General features: G+C 44.0%; 4 protein-coding genes across 4 annotated transcripts; all 4 read left to right on the forward strand.

Moving 5' to 3' along the window:
- Nucleotides 1–16: 16 nt before the first annotated feature.
- On the forward strand, nucleotides 17–431 carry MELLADRAFT_108123 (uncharacterized protein; the record flags this gene model as incomplete). Its single annotated transcript, XM_007411805.1, has 2 exons — nucleotides 17–203; nucleotides 304–431. 2 exons carry the CDS (start codon nucleotides 17–19, stop codon nucleotides 429–431), a joined length of 315 nt encoding a protein of 104 aa, XP_007411867.1.
- Nucleotides 432–1,706: 1,275 nt separating this feature from the next.
- MELLADRAFT_64598 (uncharacterized protein) lies at nucleotides 1,707–2,506 on the forward strand (the record flags this gene model as incomplete). Its single annotated transcript, XM_007411806.1, has 2 exons — nucleotides 1,707–1,845; nucleotides 1,908–2,506. 2 exons carry the CDS (start codon nucleotides 1,707–1,709, stop codon nucleotides 2,504–2,506), a joined length of 738 nt encoding a protein of 245 aa, XP_007411868.1.
- A 1,613-nt stretch (nucleotides 2,507–4,119) lies between these two features.
- On the forward strand, nucleotides 4,120–4,722 carry MELLADRAFT_64599 (uncharacterized protein; the record flags this gene model as incomplete). Its single annotated transcript, XM_007411807.1, has 1 exon — nucleotides 4,120–4,722. One exon carries the CDS (start codon nucleotides 4,120–4,122, stop codon nucleotides 4,720–4,722), a length of 603 nt encoding a protein of 200 aa, XP_007411869.1.
- Nucleotides 4,723–12,125: 7,403 nt separating this feature from the next.
- On the forward strand, nucleotides 12,126–12,834 carry MELLADRAFT_108126 (uncharacterized protein; the record flags this gene model as incomplete). Its single annotated transcript, XM_007411808.1, has 2 exons — nucleotides 12,126–12,264; nucleotides 12,320–12,834. The coding sequence occupies 2 exons, from the start codon at nucleotides 12,126–12,128 to the stop codon at nucleotides 12,832–12,834; spliced, it is 654 nt and encodes a 217-aa protein (XP_007411870.1).
- Between the last annotated feature and the right edge of the window lie 1,203 nt (nucleotides 12,835–14,037).

A 14,037-nucleotide genomic window follows, 5' to 3' on the forward strand; every position in this document is an offset into this window, starting at 1 on the left:
TCTTTACAAAATCACAATGAGATTCTTCTTGGCTTGCTTTTTGTTCCTTTCACCTATCCTTGTGAGGGGTAATATGGAGGAGGCAGTTGAGAAGGCCGTCTCCACGATGCAATCAGACCCAGGAGGATTCGGATATGCTCTCGGTGAGAAAGCGCGACCCGTTGCGGATTGGCTTGACGCCGATGCACCGGCAAGTGGACATGGTAAGTGCTTCGACTGACTCTTCAACAAGTCATCTCATCTTTTCAAAGATTCAATCTCTGTCTAATGAAGTTTCTTCTAACCTATTGCGTTCGATCACAGAATGGGAAAGTGTAACACGATCGTATCACCCTTCTCATGGGGTCCCGATAAGTAAGGAAGAGGTCGTGAATTGGATTGATAATGATCTATCTCGCATCAGAGGACGCGGTCAACCTCCTCGTTCTTAAATTGGGTCCGAATGAGTCTGTACTATTGTATCTAAACGTTTTTTTGGTGATCCAACGAATCATATGAATGGGGAATGAAGCTTCAACAAGAAATCATTTCTAAATTTCTCAAATATCATATTCATTGAATCAAGTTGACCTATATACATAAATCACTTTGCCAAACTCTTGTGCAGTCTTCACTTGTGAATCTCATTTCACAACTGATTTCAATTAAATAATCATTCGAATGTGGAAGTTCTGTGAGGATAAAGGCTGAGCCGAAGATCTGGGTCTCGGGGATTTCCAGTCCGCATAGCAGCGCAATGATCAAAACTAAACTTGACAGTTCTTACTCGGGGAAGACCTTTTCATCTTTCTACCAAGCTGAGCAGGACACTTACATAGCACCCACCGAGGCAAGTTAAGATGAGTAAAAGTATTGTGCTCGATAAGAGTATGATACATATACAACATAGCAAGCAATCTGGTCCTGGATGGAGAGAAGCCCATCACCCGAGACTGAGATCAAGAAGGGCGCGAGCTTTCATGGCGCACCAGCCCTATCAAGACTGTATAAAATGACTCGCTACCCAAGCTTTGGAGATTATTCCTCGTGCAGGCAGGGTTGAGTTGATGCACTTCATCTGATAATTTTGTTTACAAAACTTTTAGGATATTCAACTTTTATGGATACATCAACAAGTTTTCAAGGGATGTCTATGTACTAGTATAATACTTCAGGAGCTGCGAACCTCATGTTTCCCTTCCAACATAGCATGCAAAGCGTCACTTCCAATCAATGGTGGTCACCTTTGTCATTTTATCAAGATGAGGTCATGTGACTTACAAGATGGAAAATGTACGCAAGAGAGGGCTGGTCGAAGTGTGTATATAGGGATCTTGTTGGGGGTTGTTTGCTCAGCCTAAAATTAATGTTATAGGTACCTTTCTACGATTGATGAGGAATGCAACCTTGACAAGGCAAATATAGCTCTTCAGTGAGCCAACCCGCTTAGAAACAGGTACAGAATGACGAGAACAAGTTGAGATTCTTTTTGTTTTGCCCTATATAACAGTCACCGAATTACTTGACATCTTGATCTTCAGCACACTTTCATCCTCCAGCTTTTCCCGCTTCTTACGTTCTCCATTCCTTCTACTGGATCATTTATCATATCATATAAGAGCACCTCTTCTATCTTCTAGTATCACAACTCCTTATCCTGTACTAGTAGTAGCACCAACAACCCATATCAACCTTCTTCTCTTATTAAACCCAACACTTCACACAATATGCACTCTCAATCTTCTTCGCCTTCTCTTATCCAGGGTTCCTTTGTACCCCTTGATGACGAGACTACTTTTGAACCCATGTGTGTAACCCGGCTCGAGTACAATGTTCCCTCGATGCGCGACCAAGCAGTCTTGAGACGTCAGTTGACTTTCATCTATCTCTTTACTTAACTGGAATTGGGCTGACATCTTGTTGGCCAGTAGCATTTCGACCAATGCCATTTAGGCATCGAGTTGAGGAGGTACGGCCAATTCGACAACGGGATACCTCGGTTTCTCAACTCATCAGCATGTTTGACCACTTGATCGATGAAGAGATGGTATGCGAGTCCGACGCGTCAACTTCCCCCGACATCGGCTCCATTGCACGAAGTCTGACTTACAAAAGCTCATCTGGACCGGACACGTATGCTCCCTTCTTTTCTAATAACTCTGAACAGGACAATTTGATGACCGAATCCACTTCTCGTGCTTTCAGTCACACTCATAATGCCGACTCCAACTCTCCATCACGATCATCTGTGGCACCTTTTCCGATTCCTCATCACATGATTGATTGGACGGTAGATGTTAATCTAGACGCATCGTCCCTACCAAAGTGGGAAAACCCACAAGTCGACCGATCAACAACTGCCAACAACACCTATGTAGAAGAGAATTGTCAGGAGACTAAACGTCGCAAGCTTCCCTCCGAATGCCGACAACTAGTCTTCGTTCCAAGACACTCCAGCCCCACCTCATCGCATACAGCGGGTGAAGATGAACCAAGGAAGAGAAGGAAAAGATGCAATGAATCCTGAATCACCTCGTTCCGGTTTGATGGCAACAAGGCTATTGATGATGATCCATGTACTAGTAGTCGGTTTTGGGGGTAGATGAGGCGCTTTGATTGATCAGGAATGGAAGCTTGGGCTATGGGCTTGTCTTTTTCTTTTCCTTTACTATTCCTCTTTGTTCTTTTCTCATTCTCGTACCTTTTTCCTCTTTTTATCCTTGTTCTCATGATTATGTTTGTTTTCATTGCTTATCATTTTTATTCTTGATAAGATGCATGTACCAACATTCTTAGTCGATATGTATGACCAAATTGTCATCCTTATCATATTTTTTAGTCTTACATCTTCTTGCAGTTCAATGACCAATTTGATTCATATTTTTTGCGTCAGAGCCTTCTCAATAAAATGATTTGTAACCTACATGAAAAGTAATGTGGTCAGATATAAGGCTGTCCACATGGATTATGTCCTAGTCCTTTCAAGTAGGCCTCACACATCTAGAAAATCTAATCCATACTATGCATTCATATCCTCATATCCAAACCATATCTTCACATGGAAAGCTATTCCCTGCTGAGAGGCTCAAAGTCTGGGGAGAGTGATATCCTTTGTAATCTTTTCACTCTCTGAATTCATATTTTTACATTTGATAAGTTGTTTTTCCCGTTTCCTTTCCCCGCGCTCAACTTCATTCCCCAGACGGCGTTTGGCACGTGGAAACCTCTAAAGCGGACTTACATCACATGAAACTTGAATTTACTTATATGAAAGGAATAATGACTTTGAACTTAATTAGTCGACGACATCCACTAAATTGAAACTGACTCATATTGTAATTAGCTTCTGACATTGATGAAAATGCATCATAGCAAATCAGTCTCCTCACACTCTTCGTTCTGACCGACGGCATGCTTACCTTCATTCCACAGTCCACATTGCTCAACATTGTCTTCTTTTGATTCCATCTTTAAACTCAGCAACCATCTCTCAGCACACATTCTTTCTATAATCAGATCATCAATCAAGTTTTCGTGGCTTGAGATCACTTTGATACATACTTCATATTTCCTTTTTTACAAGATCCAAGTTCGACCAATGAATAAAAATATCAGAATCGTGCTATTTTGTCTTATGATCTTCGCACCCCTCTTTGTGATAGGAGGTATAGAGAAAATAATTGCTGCTTCCCACCAAAGGCACGACGTGTTAAGACACTTCTATTGTGGTGAGGGAGGTAAGACTTAGACTAGGTGCACATGTAACCTACACACACGACAAGGTCGGGTGGGACAAAGATACAGAGAGAAGGGAGAGAATTTTCCCTCCCTCTCTACTAAATTCTTTTCCTGCACCTCAGTCGTAGAAAGAAGAGAATCAAGCTCTCTTAGGTGATAGATATAAAATATTTTCAATTTTATCAGAAGATTAATCACAATAAACAAACATCATCAACAAGAATACACACAACAACGCCAAGAAGCTGAATCTAGAAGTTGGAAAACCTTAATCTCAACCCGGGAGACCTACCACAATCAACCTTAATTGTCACTCACAACCTTAATTCTCCCTACTATACGAAACCATCCCCTTTTTCACTTAAATCCTTGTCCACAACTTATCAACCATAAAAAGAAGTCATGGATAGTGAAGAATTTCATAACCAAATCGACGAATCGCTCAGAAGGGAACAGGACGAAAGCAAAGGGAAAGAAGCGGAGAATCAAGAGCAAGAGGAAGAGAAGAAGACTGAGATGGAAGGAGGAAGAGAAGACGATGGAGGCGAAGATGAAGAAAGCCAAGACGAAGGCAAAGGAGAACCGATCCCTGGAACTAGCGCTAAAGAGAAAGACACCCCCCCGACTAGACAATCGAAGAGGAAGAAAGCTCCACCAAAACCTTTTCCACCAGCGGCAACCGCCAAATCGAAATCGGTGGGACCGATACGCATAAAGAAAGCGAAGACGGCGACAAACCAAGCTCCAACACCACCCGACGAAGAAGTCGAAAGACAAACTACGAAAAAGAAAGCGCCAGCCCGCCAACGCAAAACAAACAACCCACCACTCCGCCCACCTGTCAGTAACCCAATCGTCAACGAACAAGACGACGAGTCTACGGGAAGTGAAGAAGAGACAGACAACCAACAAGGTGGACTTTGGACTGGCACGTACAGAAACAAACATCGCCCACAGATAACAACAGTGGGAGGCATCGTGCTAGGTGATGCTGATGAAGGTTAGTGGAGACGTCGCATTTGTGGCAACCCCCCCCAAATTAAGAACCCTCTTAATACATCCTTCCCTCGGGAAATGCCTCCATGAGAGATGAAATGATAGATCCCAAAAGCGGAAGCTAAAAGAAAAAAAAAAAAAAAAAAAAAAAAAAAATGGGAGGGGAAGACGCGAGTCAATCTTACATAGAAACCCAAAAAAAAAAAAAAAAAAAGAAAGGAACAACAAGGAAAGGAACAGGTTAACTTACCAAATGCTTCTACGCAAATCCTACAGACACCAACGACAATCAAGTCAAACATGTCCCTACTGTATCAGATAGCATCTCCATGCGCCTCGATGAACAGATCGACAAAGCCTTCAAAGAAGGTGATTGCAAAACCTACGACCGCTTGACGGAAGAGAAGAAGACCTGGTTAGCCTTCTTGGACAAAGGGAAGGAAAAACCAACCACGGAGTCAACCAAGAAAACATCCAAATCCGAGAGGAAAGTCATGAAGGTTCAGACAGGAGAGATGATCAATGATCATCTAAACGCACTCTCACCCTATTGGGACACGGCGTTGAAGGACTTCAGTCGCTACATTCCCCTCTCGATTTTCGACCCGGCGTGGCTACGCCAAGACATAACCTTTGTGTTGAACAAGTCGTCCCGGGCGAAAACCAAAGACGCGGACTCTAACGCGTATAATGGTTCCCCGATCCCTAGCGAGTGGAGAACAACGGTGGCACAATGGCACAGACAAAAAGACCTCTTCTTATTATACCTCAAACGGTACAAACAGACAGAAGTCCTCCCAGTCATGAGGAAACACTTCGAGAACGTCCTGCAAATACAACGAGAGAATGACGGGTGTTGGGTGCTAGCGTATCGTTATGACTTGATGATGAGACAAACCTACCTCGTCTTCAAAGTGGGTGAAGACAACTCCTCTATGGCGGACATCAGTATCCGAAACCCCACGATACTACGCCTCGCAGAGAGAGATACGCTCAGACAACACGATGACATGTTTCTCGATAATCCGTACGCCCTGAATGGAACCAAAAGCTTCATAGATCCTCTAGACGGGTCCAACTGGTCAGGTCGGCAGACCAAATGGGACGACCCAAGCCGAGTAGACGCAAAAGAAGACAGAGTCGAAACGTCAAAATCGACTCAGTCAGCTCGGTCATCAATGTGGTCTCAAGCTAGACACGAACCTCACGAAAATGTCAACGCCTTCCAATCCACCCCTCAAGTGTTCCATCACTATACCCAACCAGCGGTAAATCATCAACAGTACGCGGCAACAAACGCCCAAGGGTACTTCCAACAGAACCTCGGCGACCAAAGTACGGTCCGGATGAACCCGAATTTCAGGGGAAAACCGCAGAACTTCAACCCTAATTATAGGAAAGAAGGGAACAAAGGCGGGAGGGGGAACGTAAGAAGAGGAGGAGGCAATTGGGGTAGAAGCCAAGGGGAAAGCAATGGAGGTAACCAAGGCGGTTCGAGTTCGCAGGTGAACAGAACAAACGCATCTACAGATGTAAGTCAAAAGAAGTGAGTATGACATGTGACAGAACGCAATGAAACACAAACATTTGAGAGTCATGACCCACATTCCATCCCAATCCATGACTTAGTGAGAGTGAGAGATGAATGAGAGCTGACTATGATGTATCTTACTATGTAAGGAAACCGTCTGAGACAGAAAGCATGTCAGACATAGAGAACACAGGTGAAATACCGAGTGAAGAACCACTCACAAACCCAAGAGGTAACATCGACTTCAGGCACCCTGGCAACCCATCAAGCAGCCCGAGAGGGAAATGGCCCACAAAAGCGGAATGTGAATTAAATATACCCGAGTGGGAACAACTTATGATCGAACTAGACCTAGTTGAAGAGTGGGGAGACGTTTTAGTCAGCCTCAAAGAAGGCTTCCATCAAGGGATTCCCGAACATACAATAGAGGGCCTGCCATGGTACACCCCAGCAAATCAGACATCAGCACTTCTCGTACGAGACAAGATAGAGAAGACCATAGAAAAAGAGAGACTAGAAGGGAAACTGTATGGACCGTTTACTCACCAAGAAGTCGAAAGACACTTTGATTTCTTCCGATCTAACCCGATGGGGAGCGTGACAAACAGCAATGGCACCTTCCGGATGATAAACAATTTATCGTTCCCGAAACATGGAGCAGACATCCCAGTGAGTACAAAAAAAAAAAAAAAAAAAGAGAGAGAGAAGGAAGATGACAAAGGAAGATAGGATACTCACATAGGCAATGATAGTCTGTAAACTCGTTTGTAGATAAGAACGAATTCATCACAACCTGGGATGACTTCAAAATCCTTGCAGACTTCCTACGGAAATCAGATCGAACTTGGCAGTTGGCGCTGTTTGACTGGCTTAAAGCCTACCGACAAATCCCTACTCACCCGTCCCAGTGGAGATACCTCCTGATCCTGGACTTCTACAACTGCTTGTGGGTCGACACCAGAGTGGGATTCGGGGGAGTGGCGGGATGCGGCACGTTTGGCAGAGCGGCCGACGTATGGAAGGAGATCATGCAAAGAGCGCTTGGCATCCCCAAAATCTTTTGTTGGGTCGATGACAACCTACTCCTACGAGAGACAGATTCGAATATAAGTATGGAATCAGTATTGCAACTCAGCGCAGGAATGGGAGTGAAAAGTAATCTTACCAAATATGCCGATTTCGAAGATGAGCAGAAGTATTTAGGCTTCATCTGGAACGGTAGAGAGAAAACCGTCAGACTCCCGACGGAAAAATTAGAAACGAGGATCAAACAAGTAAAGGCTCTACTTAGCGGAGAAAAGTGGAAGAAGAAACCCATCGAGAAACTGGTGGGGCAACTATGTCACATAACCTACATAATGCCTGATATGAAATGCTATATGAGGGAGCTCCATGGATGGAAAGGCGCATGGCGAAACGGGGAAGCAAGGAGAGGAATCACAGAATCAGTGAGAGACGACCTTGAGGAATGGCTAGAAGTACTCACCAATTTAAAAAACATGAGAATCATACCGACGCTGGAGCCAGAAGACATCAAGTGGGTGGGAGACGCATCCACTTCGTATGGAATTGGCGTGCTAATTGGCAGAAACTGGGCGAGGTTCAAATTGAAACCAGGCTGGGACGTCATAGGTGAAGATCGAGTGAAGCGTAACATTGCCTGGATTGAAACAGTGGCGGTTCGACTTGGACTACTGGTCCTGCTGAAGCTGAAAGAAACTAGAGGGAAGTGTTTCATTGTCTGGACAGACAATACAACTACTGAAGCTGCGATCCGAAACACCAGATCAAAAGATCAGGCGGTAAATAATGAGTGGAAACGGATTCAAAAACTACTAACCACTCACCAGTGTTCAATAAAGCAAGAGCGGGTTACCTCAGGAGATAACAACACGGACGCCTTATTGAGAGGTTTAGAAACCAACCTCGCCTGGCACGAAGAAGTGGTGATCGATACCCCCACCGACCTAATCCCATTCCTAACACAAACATAATTAGGAGACTCAAGCAAACATGAACGCAGACCCCACGTCGGGAAAGAAAGACCTAGACCTAAGGAAAATCAAAAACTTCATGAGCGACCGGAATGGAATGGTGACATGGGATAACGACCCAGTCCAGAGAATGATGATCCTAGGTGGAAGCTGGTCGAGAGACACCCTGATTCAGTATAACTCGGCGATCACAAAATACATGACCTTCGGAAGAGAAACAGGGCAAGACAGGACTCAACTCTTACCAGCCACCGCACGACAAATCCTCCTCTTCATCCAATGGGCAGCGCCGAAAGCAGATGGCGAACCGAAGACCAACCAAGAGATAAAACCCTCCACCATAGAGGCGTATCTTTCGGGCCTGAAAGCGTGGCACCTCTACCACCACCTTTGATGCCGAGAGGTCGAACAAAAAGAAGTGAACCTAGTTTTGAAAGCCGCAAAGCTACTCGATGCTCGATCAGAAAGCAGACCCCAGAAACGACCCGTCCAAGTCAAACACCTCGCTAGCTTACTACGAAACCTAGAACGAAACGACGAGGCAACAGAACTGTCAGTAACAATCGCTCTAGTGGCCTTTTGGGGCATGGCTCGATTGGGTGAACTCACCTCACTCAATGAGTCGAAAACGATCACGATCAACGACGTAAAGATATCGGACGACGAACAAGTCATGTCGATAGCATTGAGAGAAGCTAAAACAGCAAGACCCGGCGAAGTCCAATACCTGCAACTGAGACGCCACCAATCCCTACTCGACCCGGTGTCAGCTGTCAAAAGATTAATAAAACGACACATCGACTTTGGGTCATACCCAGAAGACCCCTTGTTTGCATATGGGATGTCAAGTCCGGGAGGTCGCACGCGATTAACAAAAGGAGGAGTTATGAGCCTACTAAGGAAAGCTTGGGTCAAGGATGGATACGAAGGACTCACCGGCCATTCCTTCCGGGTGGGGGGCGCCTCCTTCCTGTGGAATGAAAGCGTACCATTAAACCAGATAACATCAAGAGGTCGGTGGAAATCCAAAGCGTACGAAAGGTATCTAAGGAAATTTGATGAAGAGGAGAAAGAGGAAAGCAGGCACTGGTTAAAGAGAATGGAGATTAAGAAAAGACAAACGTAGGAGGAGTCAGGAGAATCAGACTCGAAAGGAAAGGTTGACCCGAACCTGATTTACGAAAGGTTTAACCAATACTCGAACTGAGGATGAGATGAATGCAATAATCAGCCACAATGCATTTAAAGTTTCACCCCATCTAGACCACAATACAGGGGGGATCTGCAGGCTTGACGCCATACAGAAACCTTGTGTTACCTGAGAGAACAGGTCCTAGTGAGCTCGGGGCTCTCCGATACCCCAAGGTAAGGTAGGCTAGGACAACTCTCTTTGGTACCCCTTTTTCAGGCACTTTACACAGTTTAGAGCCCGGAACACACCGGGGACCAGAAACCTCTAGGGCCTCTGACGTAGGCCCCGAGGTGACCCCGGTACGTTTCCACACTCTGGACCCCCCCCACACTATTCTCAACTTAGGGAATCCTAAGTTAGGATGGCATAAGGCTGAGAAGGGATATAGATAGTTAATAAATGTAACTAGATACAGTCAATTTCATAAAGGTTGAAATCGAGTCGTTTTGAAAATCGAGAGGTGGTCCGTGCGCCACCTGTGACAGGTAGCGAAATCACCTGTGAGATGGAATCACATTCAGGATTGGAACCTTTGACAACTGTTGAGCTCTCAGTCTGTCGTGGCGCAGCAGTTTGTGGCCACGGTACCTCGGTGCGATGTTGCCTGTAGATCCCATGTTCGACTCACCGTTTCCCCTTTTTTGCCACCGTTTTCGTCTATAATCAATGATGGCAGCAAATGCACGCAAACAAAAATGGCGTAGTTTGTTCCATTTTTTTTAGTTCATGACACCGAGCAAATAAAAAAGGGGAAAACTGGTCAAAAAATGTGAAGTTGAAAGAAAGCCATTGGGGCTCGAACCCAAAAATATATGATAATAGCAAGAGGTTCTAACCCGAGAAGAGGGCGTTAATCCGACTGTGCCAGAAGGCTTTTAAGAGTTGGGTGGCTATGCTGTCCAGATTAGCATGTTTGTATGCATATCCGACACCTGTCACAGGTGGCGCACGGACCACATCTCGATTTTCAAAACGACTCGATTTCAACCTTTATGAAATTGACTGTATATCCGAGAAATAAAAAGAGCTTGTTCACCTAATACTTACCAAACGAGCAGAGATAGATCACGGAAATCAATGACAGGAAAGCATTCAATCCAGTAAGATTCGAAGAACTACTTGGTGAAGACAAAGCTGAATACGTTGTAAATTGGATTGACAAAGGAGCAAAAGAAGAAGGACCTGGTATGTACTTCATTCAACTTCTTGAAAAGGTTCCTCTCATTGAATTGACTTTCTTCAACTACAAATTCTCATGACCGATCGTGTTTGATTACAGAATTTGATAAGTTGAAACAGCTTTATGTAAAGAATCATGGAGTCGGGCCGCTATCCAGGGAGGTAATGGCTGACTGGATCAATAGGCATCTAGCACGCATCGGGGAGAATCAATATAATCCAGCAGCAGGTTCAAAAACGCAAGACAAGATCATGGCTAAGCATTTGAAATTATGGGAGGAAATGAGCTGACTCATTCTTGGCTTGATTAAAATCAATTCTCTATACATAAATGTATTCCTTTTCAAAATGTCAAAAGGTTATTTGTATGGATAAGTTTGTACAACACCATTCAACTCAACTGGTATTCACTAGCATCTGATTGATGAAGATACAAGATAGCGGATTAGTTCTTTGACCACGTTCATCACAATCATTGGGGGATGGTCTCATGTTGGGCTCGTGCGAGCAACAGGATTGACCCTATAGCTCGACACGACTTATGATCACATCACAGGATCATATTATCGACAAAAGAGGGCATGGTTATCTCCATTACACATTACCAAAACTCCCCAACCACGCGCTCTTTATATACTCAAATCATCAATCACTTTTCCTTGAGTAATTATAAGATCCATAATTCATTGAACCCAACATCTATCTCCTTCTTTTTGATTTCCGCGTCCCTCCTCGTGGTCGAGGATAAATGAACTGGTTTTCGCCATCCGGGAGCAGCAATCATCAGATTGAATGATATTCGACCAGCTGCTGAGCGCTGACATAGCTGGAGTCTGGACACGTCACAAGGTGACTGAAATCTGGACCAAAAGGAGGGGATGGTATGTGCTTTAACTACATATAGAGTTACTTTATACACAATTTGAGCTTCCTTTCAGACATCAAATATTTTTCTACTGAATAATTACTTTCTGCATTCTCTCGCCGAAGTTATCAGCTTACACGAGACACGTAAAGTCCACTCCCGATCATTCATAGTTACCTCGATTGGTTTTTAAGATGAGGACATGTCCCTTTCCGAGAATGAAAAGGTACGGAGTATATAGAGGGCTGATCGAAATGGATAGTGATCTTGACATTGTGATCAGCTGTTTGCTCATGTCACGGGGGATATTACCGGTCCTTACCAAGGCAAAGATAGCTTTTGTGAGCCAGATCCCGCTTAAAAAAAGGTACAGAATGACGAGATCAAATTAATTTGAAAGGAGAGAAAGACAGCCCTAGCTCGAATGCAATTATTGGTGTTCTGCCCTATATAAAGGGCAGCTATGCTCCTTCACATCTTTATCCGTAGCACACATTTTTCCATCCAATTTTCCCGCTCCTCCAAATATCTTGATATTCGTTAAAATCAGCTCTTCTACTTTCAGAACTATTCAATTTGAACTAGTATCACCAGCTCATCTCAACCTCTTTATTTTAACAAGTCCAACGACTTTTCCCTTCTTCACCAAAGATGAACTCCCGATCCACTTCGCCTTCTCCTCCCCAGGCTTCATTCTCACCCCTCCAAGACGAGACTAGTCATGAGTCCATCTGTGCGACCCGGCCTGCTGATGATGCACGCCCGATGCACAATCAACACGTATTGAGACGTCAGTTGATCCTTTCACTTCTTTCTTCTTCACTTCACTACAATCGGGCTCACAGTCGAATCCTGTTGGCCTGTAGCACTTCGTCCAATGCCAATTAGACATCGAGGCAAGGAAGACACCATCACACGGCCAATTCGGCAACGGACTGCTTCAATTTCTCAGCTCATCAGGATGTTTGACACCTTGACTGATGGCGAGGATATGGTGGCCCCTTTTTATTCCTTTGGTCATGATACCGACTCCGACTCTCCACCATCATCACGCGTGGCACACTTTTCGATTCCTCATCACATGATTGATTGGTCGCGAGATGTGACTTTGGACGCATTGACTCTACCAAAGTGGGGAGATTCACAAGTCACTCGATCAATCAATCCAAGCCAAACCTTAGATCCTCTCATAAATCAAGGTGTAGAAGAAAACTGTAGAGGACCTAGACGTCGGAAGCGTAGCTCGGAACAACGACAACTAGAGTTTATACCACGACCTCGAATTTCTCCACATACACCGGGTGACGCAACGGATGTGATAGAACCAAGGAAGAGAAGAAAGAGATGCAATGAAATCTGAAGGATCTCAATTTGGGTTGATCATGATGGTGGAAAGATCTTTATCAAGAGATGTTTGTACTAGTAGGCAATTTGTTGAGAAGGTGAAGGTGTTTTCGAGGTTTTGTGTGAGCATGAGGAACGAAAGCTTGGCCCATGAGATTGTCTTTTTCTTTTTCTCGATTCTTTTTCTCAATTCTTACTCCCATTCTTCTTTTCATCCTTCTTTTTGCTCTCATTCTTATTCTCATGATTTTCGTAGTTTTTCTTTTTGATTGTTTTTGTTCTCAATGACATGCATCCACACAGGTCAGTATATATCTCGCTAGTATAACTAAATTTTTAACCTCGTCATATCTTTTGATACGCTTACATCTTCTTGTGATTCCATGATCAATCTGATGCATGTCGATTTTTTCTCGTCAACGTGGTTCATAATTCACATGAAAAGTAATTTGGTCAGACATTTGACTATTCACATTGACCATATTAACAAGAGAAGTGTTTGTAACGCATCTTCAAACATACAATCTTCGCTGAAAATTTACTCCCCGCCATGTTTTGATGTTGGAAGAACTCTCCTGCTGAACACAGACCCCAGGTCTATGTAAAGCTACGACTAAATTTGTATGGAAATGATTGCTCAACATATATCATGAGCATGAAAGTCTACACACCAGCTTCAGAAAACAGGATCACACAATCCTCAGGCTCCACTGGTCAGAAAACGAAATAAGTGTCAGAAGATCAATTTGTATCTTTGTTGCCATCGTAGCCCTGATCATCGCGCCACATTCCCCTCTTTCAAGTTCACGGTCTGTTTTGAAGGATAGCACGTTAAGCTAAGGACAAGCTCAAAGTCGGCATGGTCGATGAGGTTTCACAGCTAGCTAATCCGCCATCTACAAACTGTACGATTCTGCGTATTTCATTATTCACCATCAACCTATGACATATCTCAACCCTTGTCAAGCTTCATTCCCATTCGTTCGCGGTCACCTCTGTTGTATTTGTAAGATGAGGTCATGTGCCTTTCCAAGCAGGAAAAGGTACAAAACAGAGAAATGCATACTGATCTTGATATTGTGACCAGTTGTTTGCTGAGCAAAAAAATAAGTTACAGGTACCGTTCTACGATTGATGAGGAATGTGACCTTACCAAGGCAAAGATACTTTTTGTAAGTTACAGCCCACTGAGAATAAAGGCACAGAATGACGAGAACAA

The sequence above is a fragment of the Melampsora larici-populina genome, assembly GCF_000204055.1.
Source record: "Melampsora larici-populina 98AG31 unplaced genomic scaffold MELLAscaffold_27, whole genome shotgun sequence".
Lineage (NCBI taxonomy): Eukaryota > Fungi > Basidiomycota > Pucciniomycetes > Pucciniales > Melampsoraceae > Melampsora > Melampsora laricis-populina.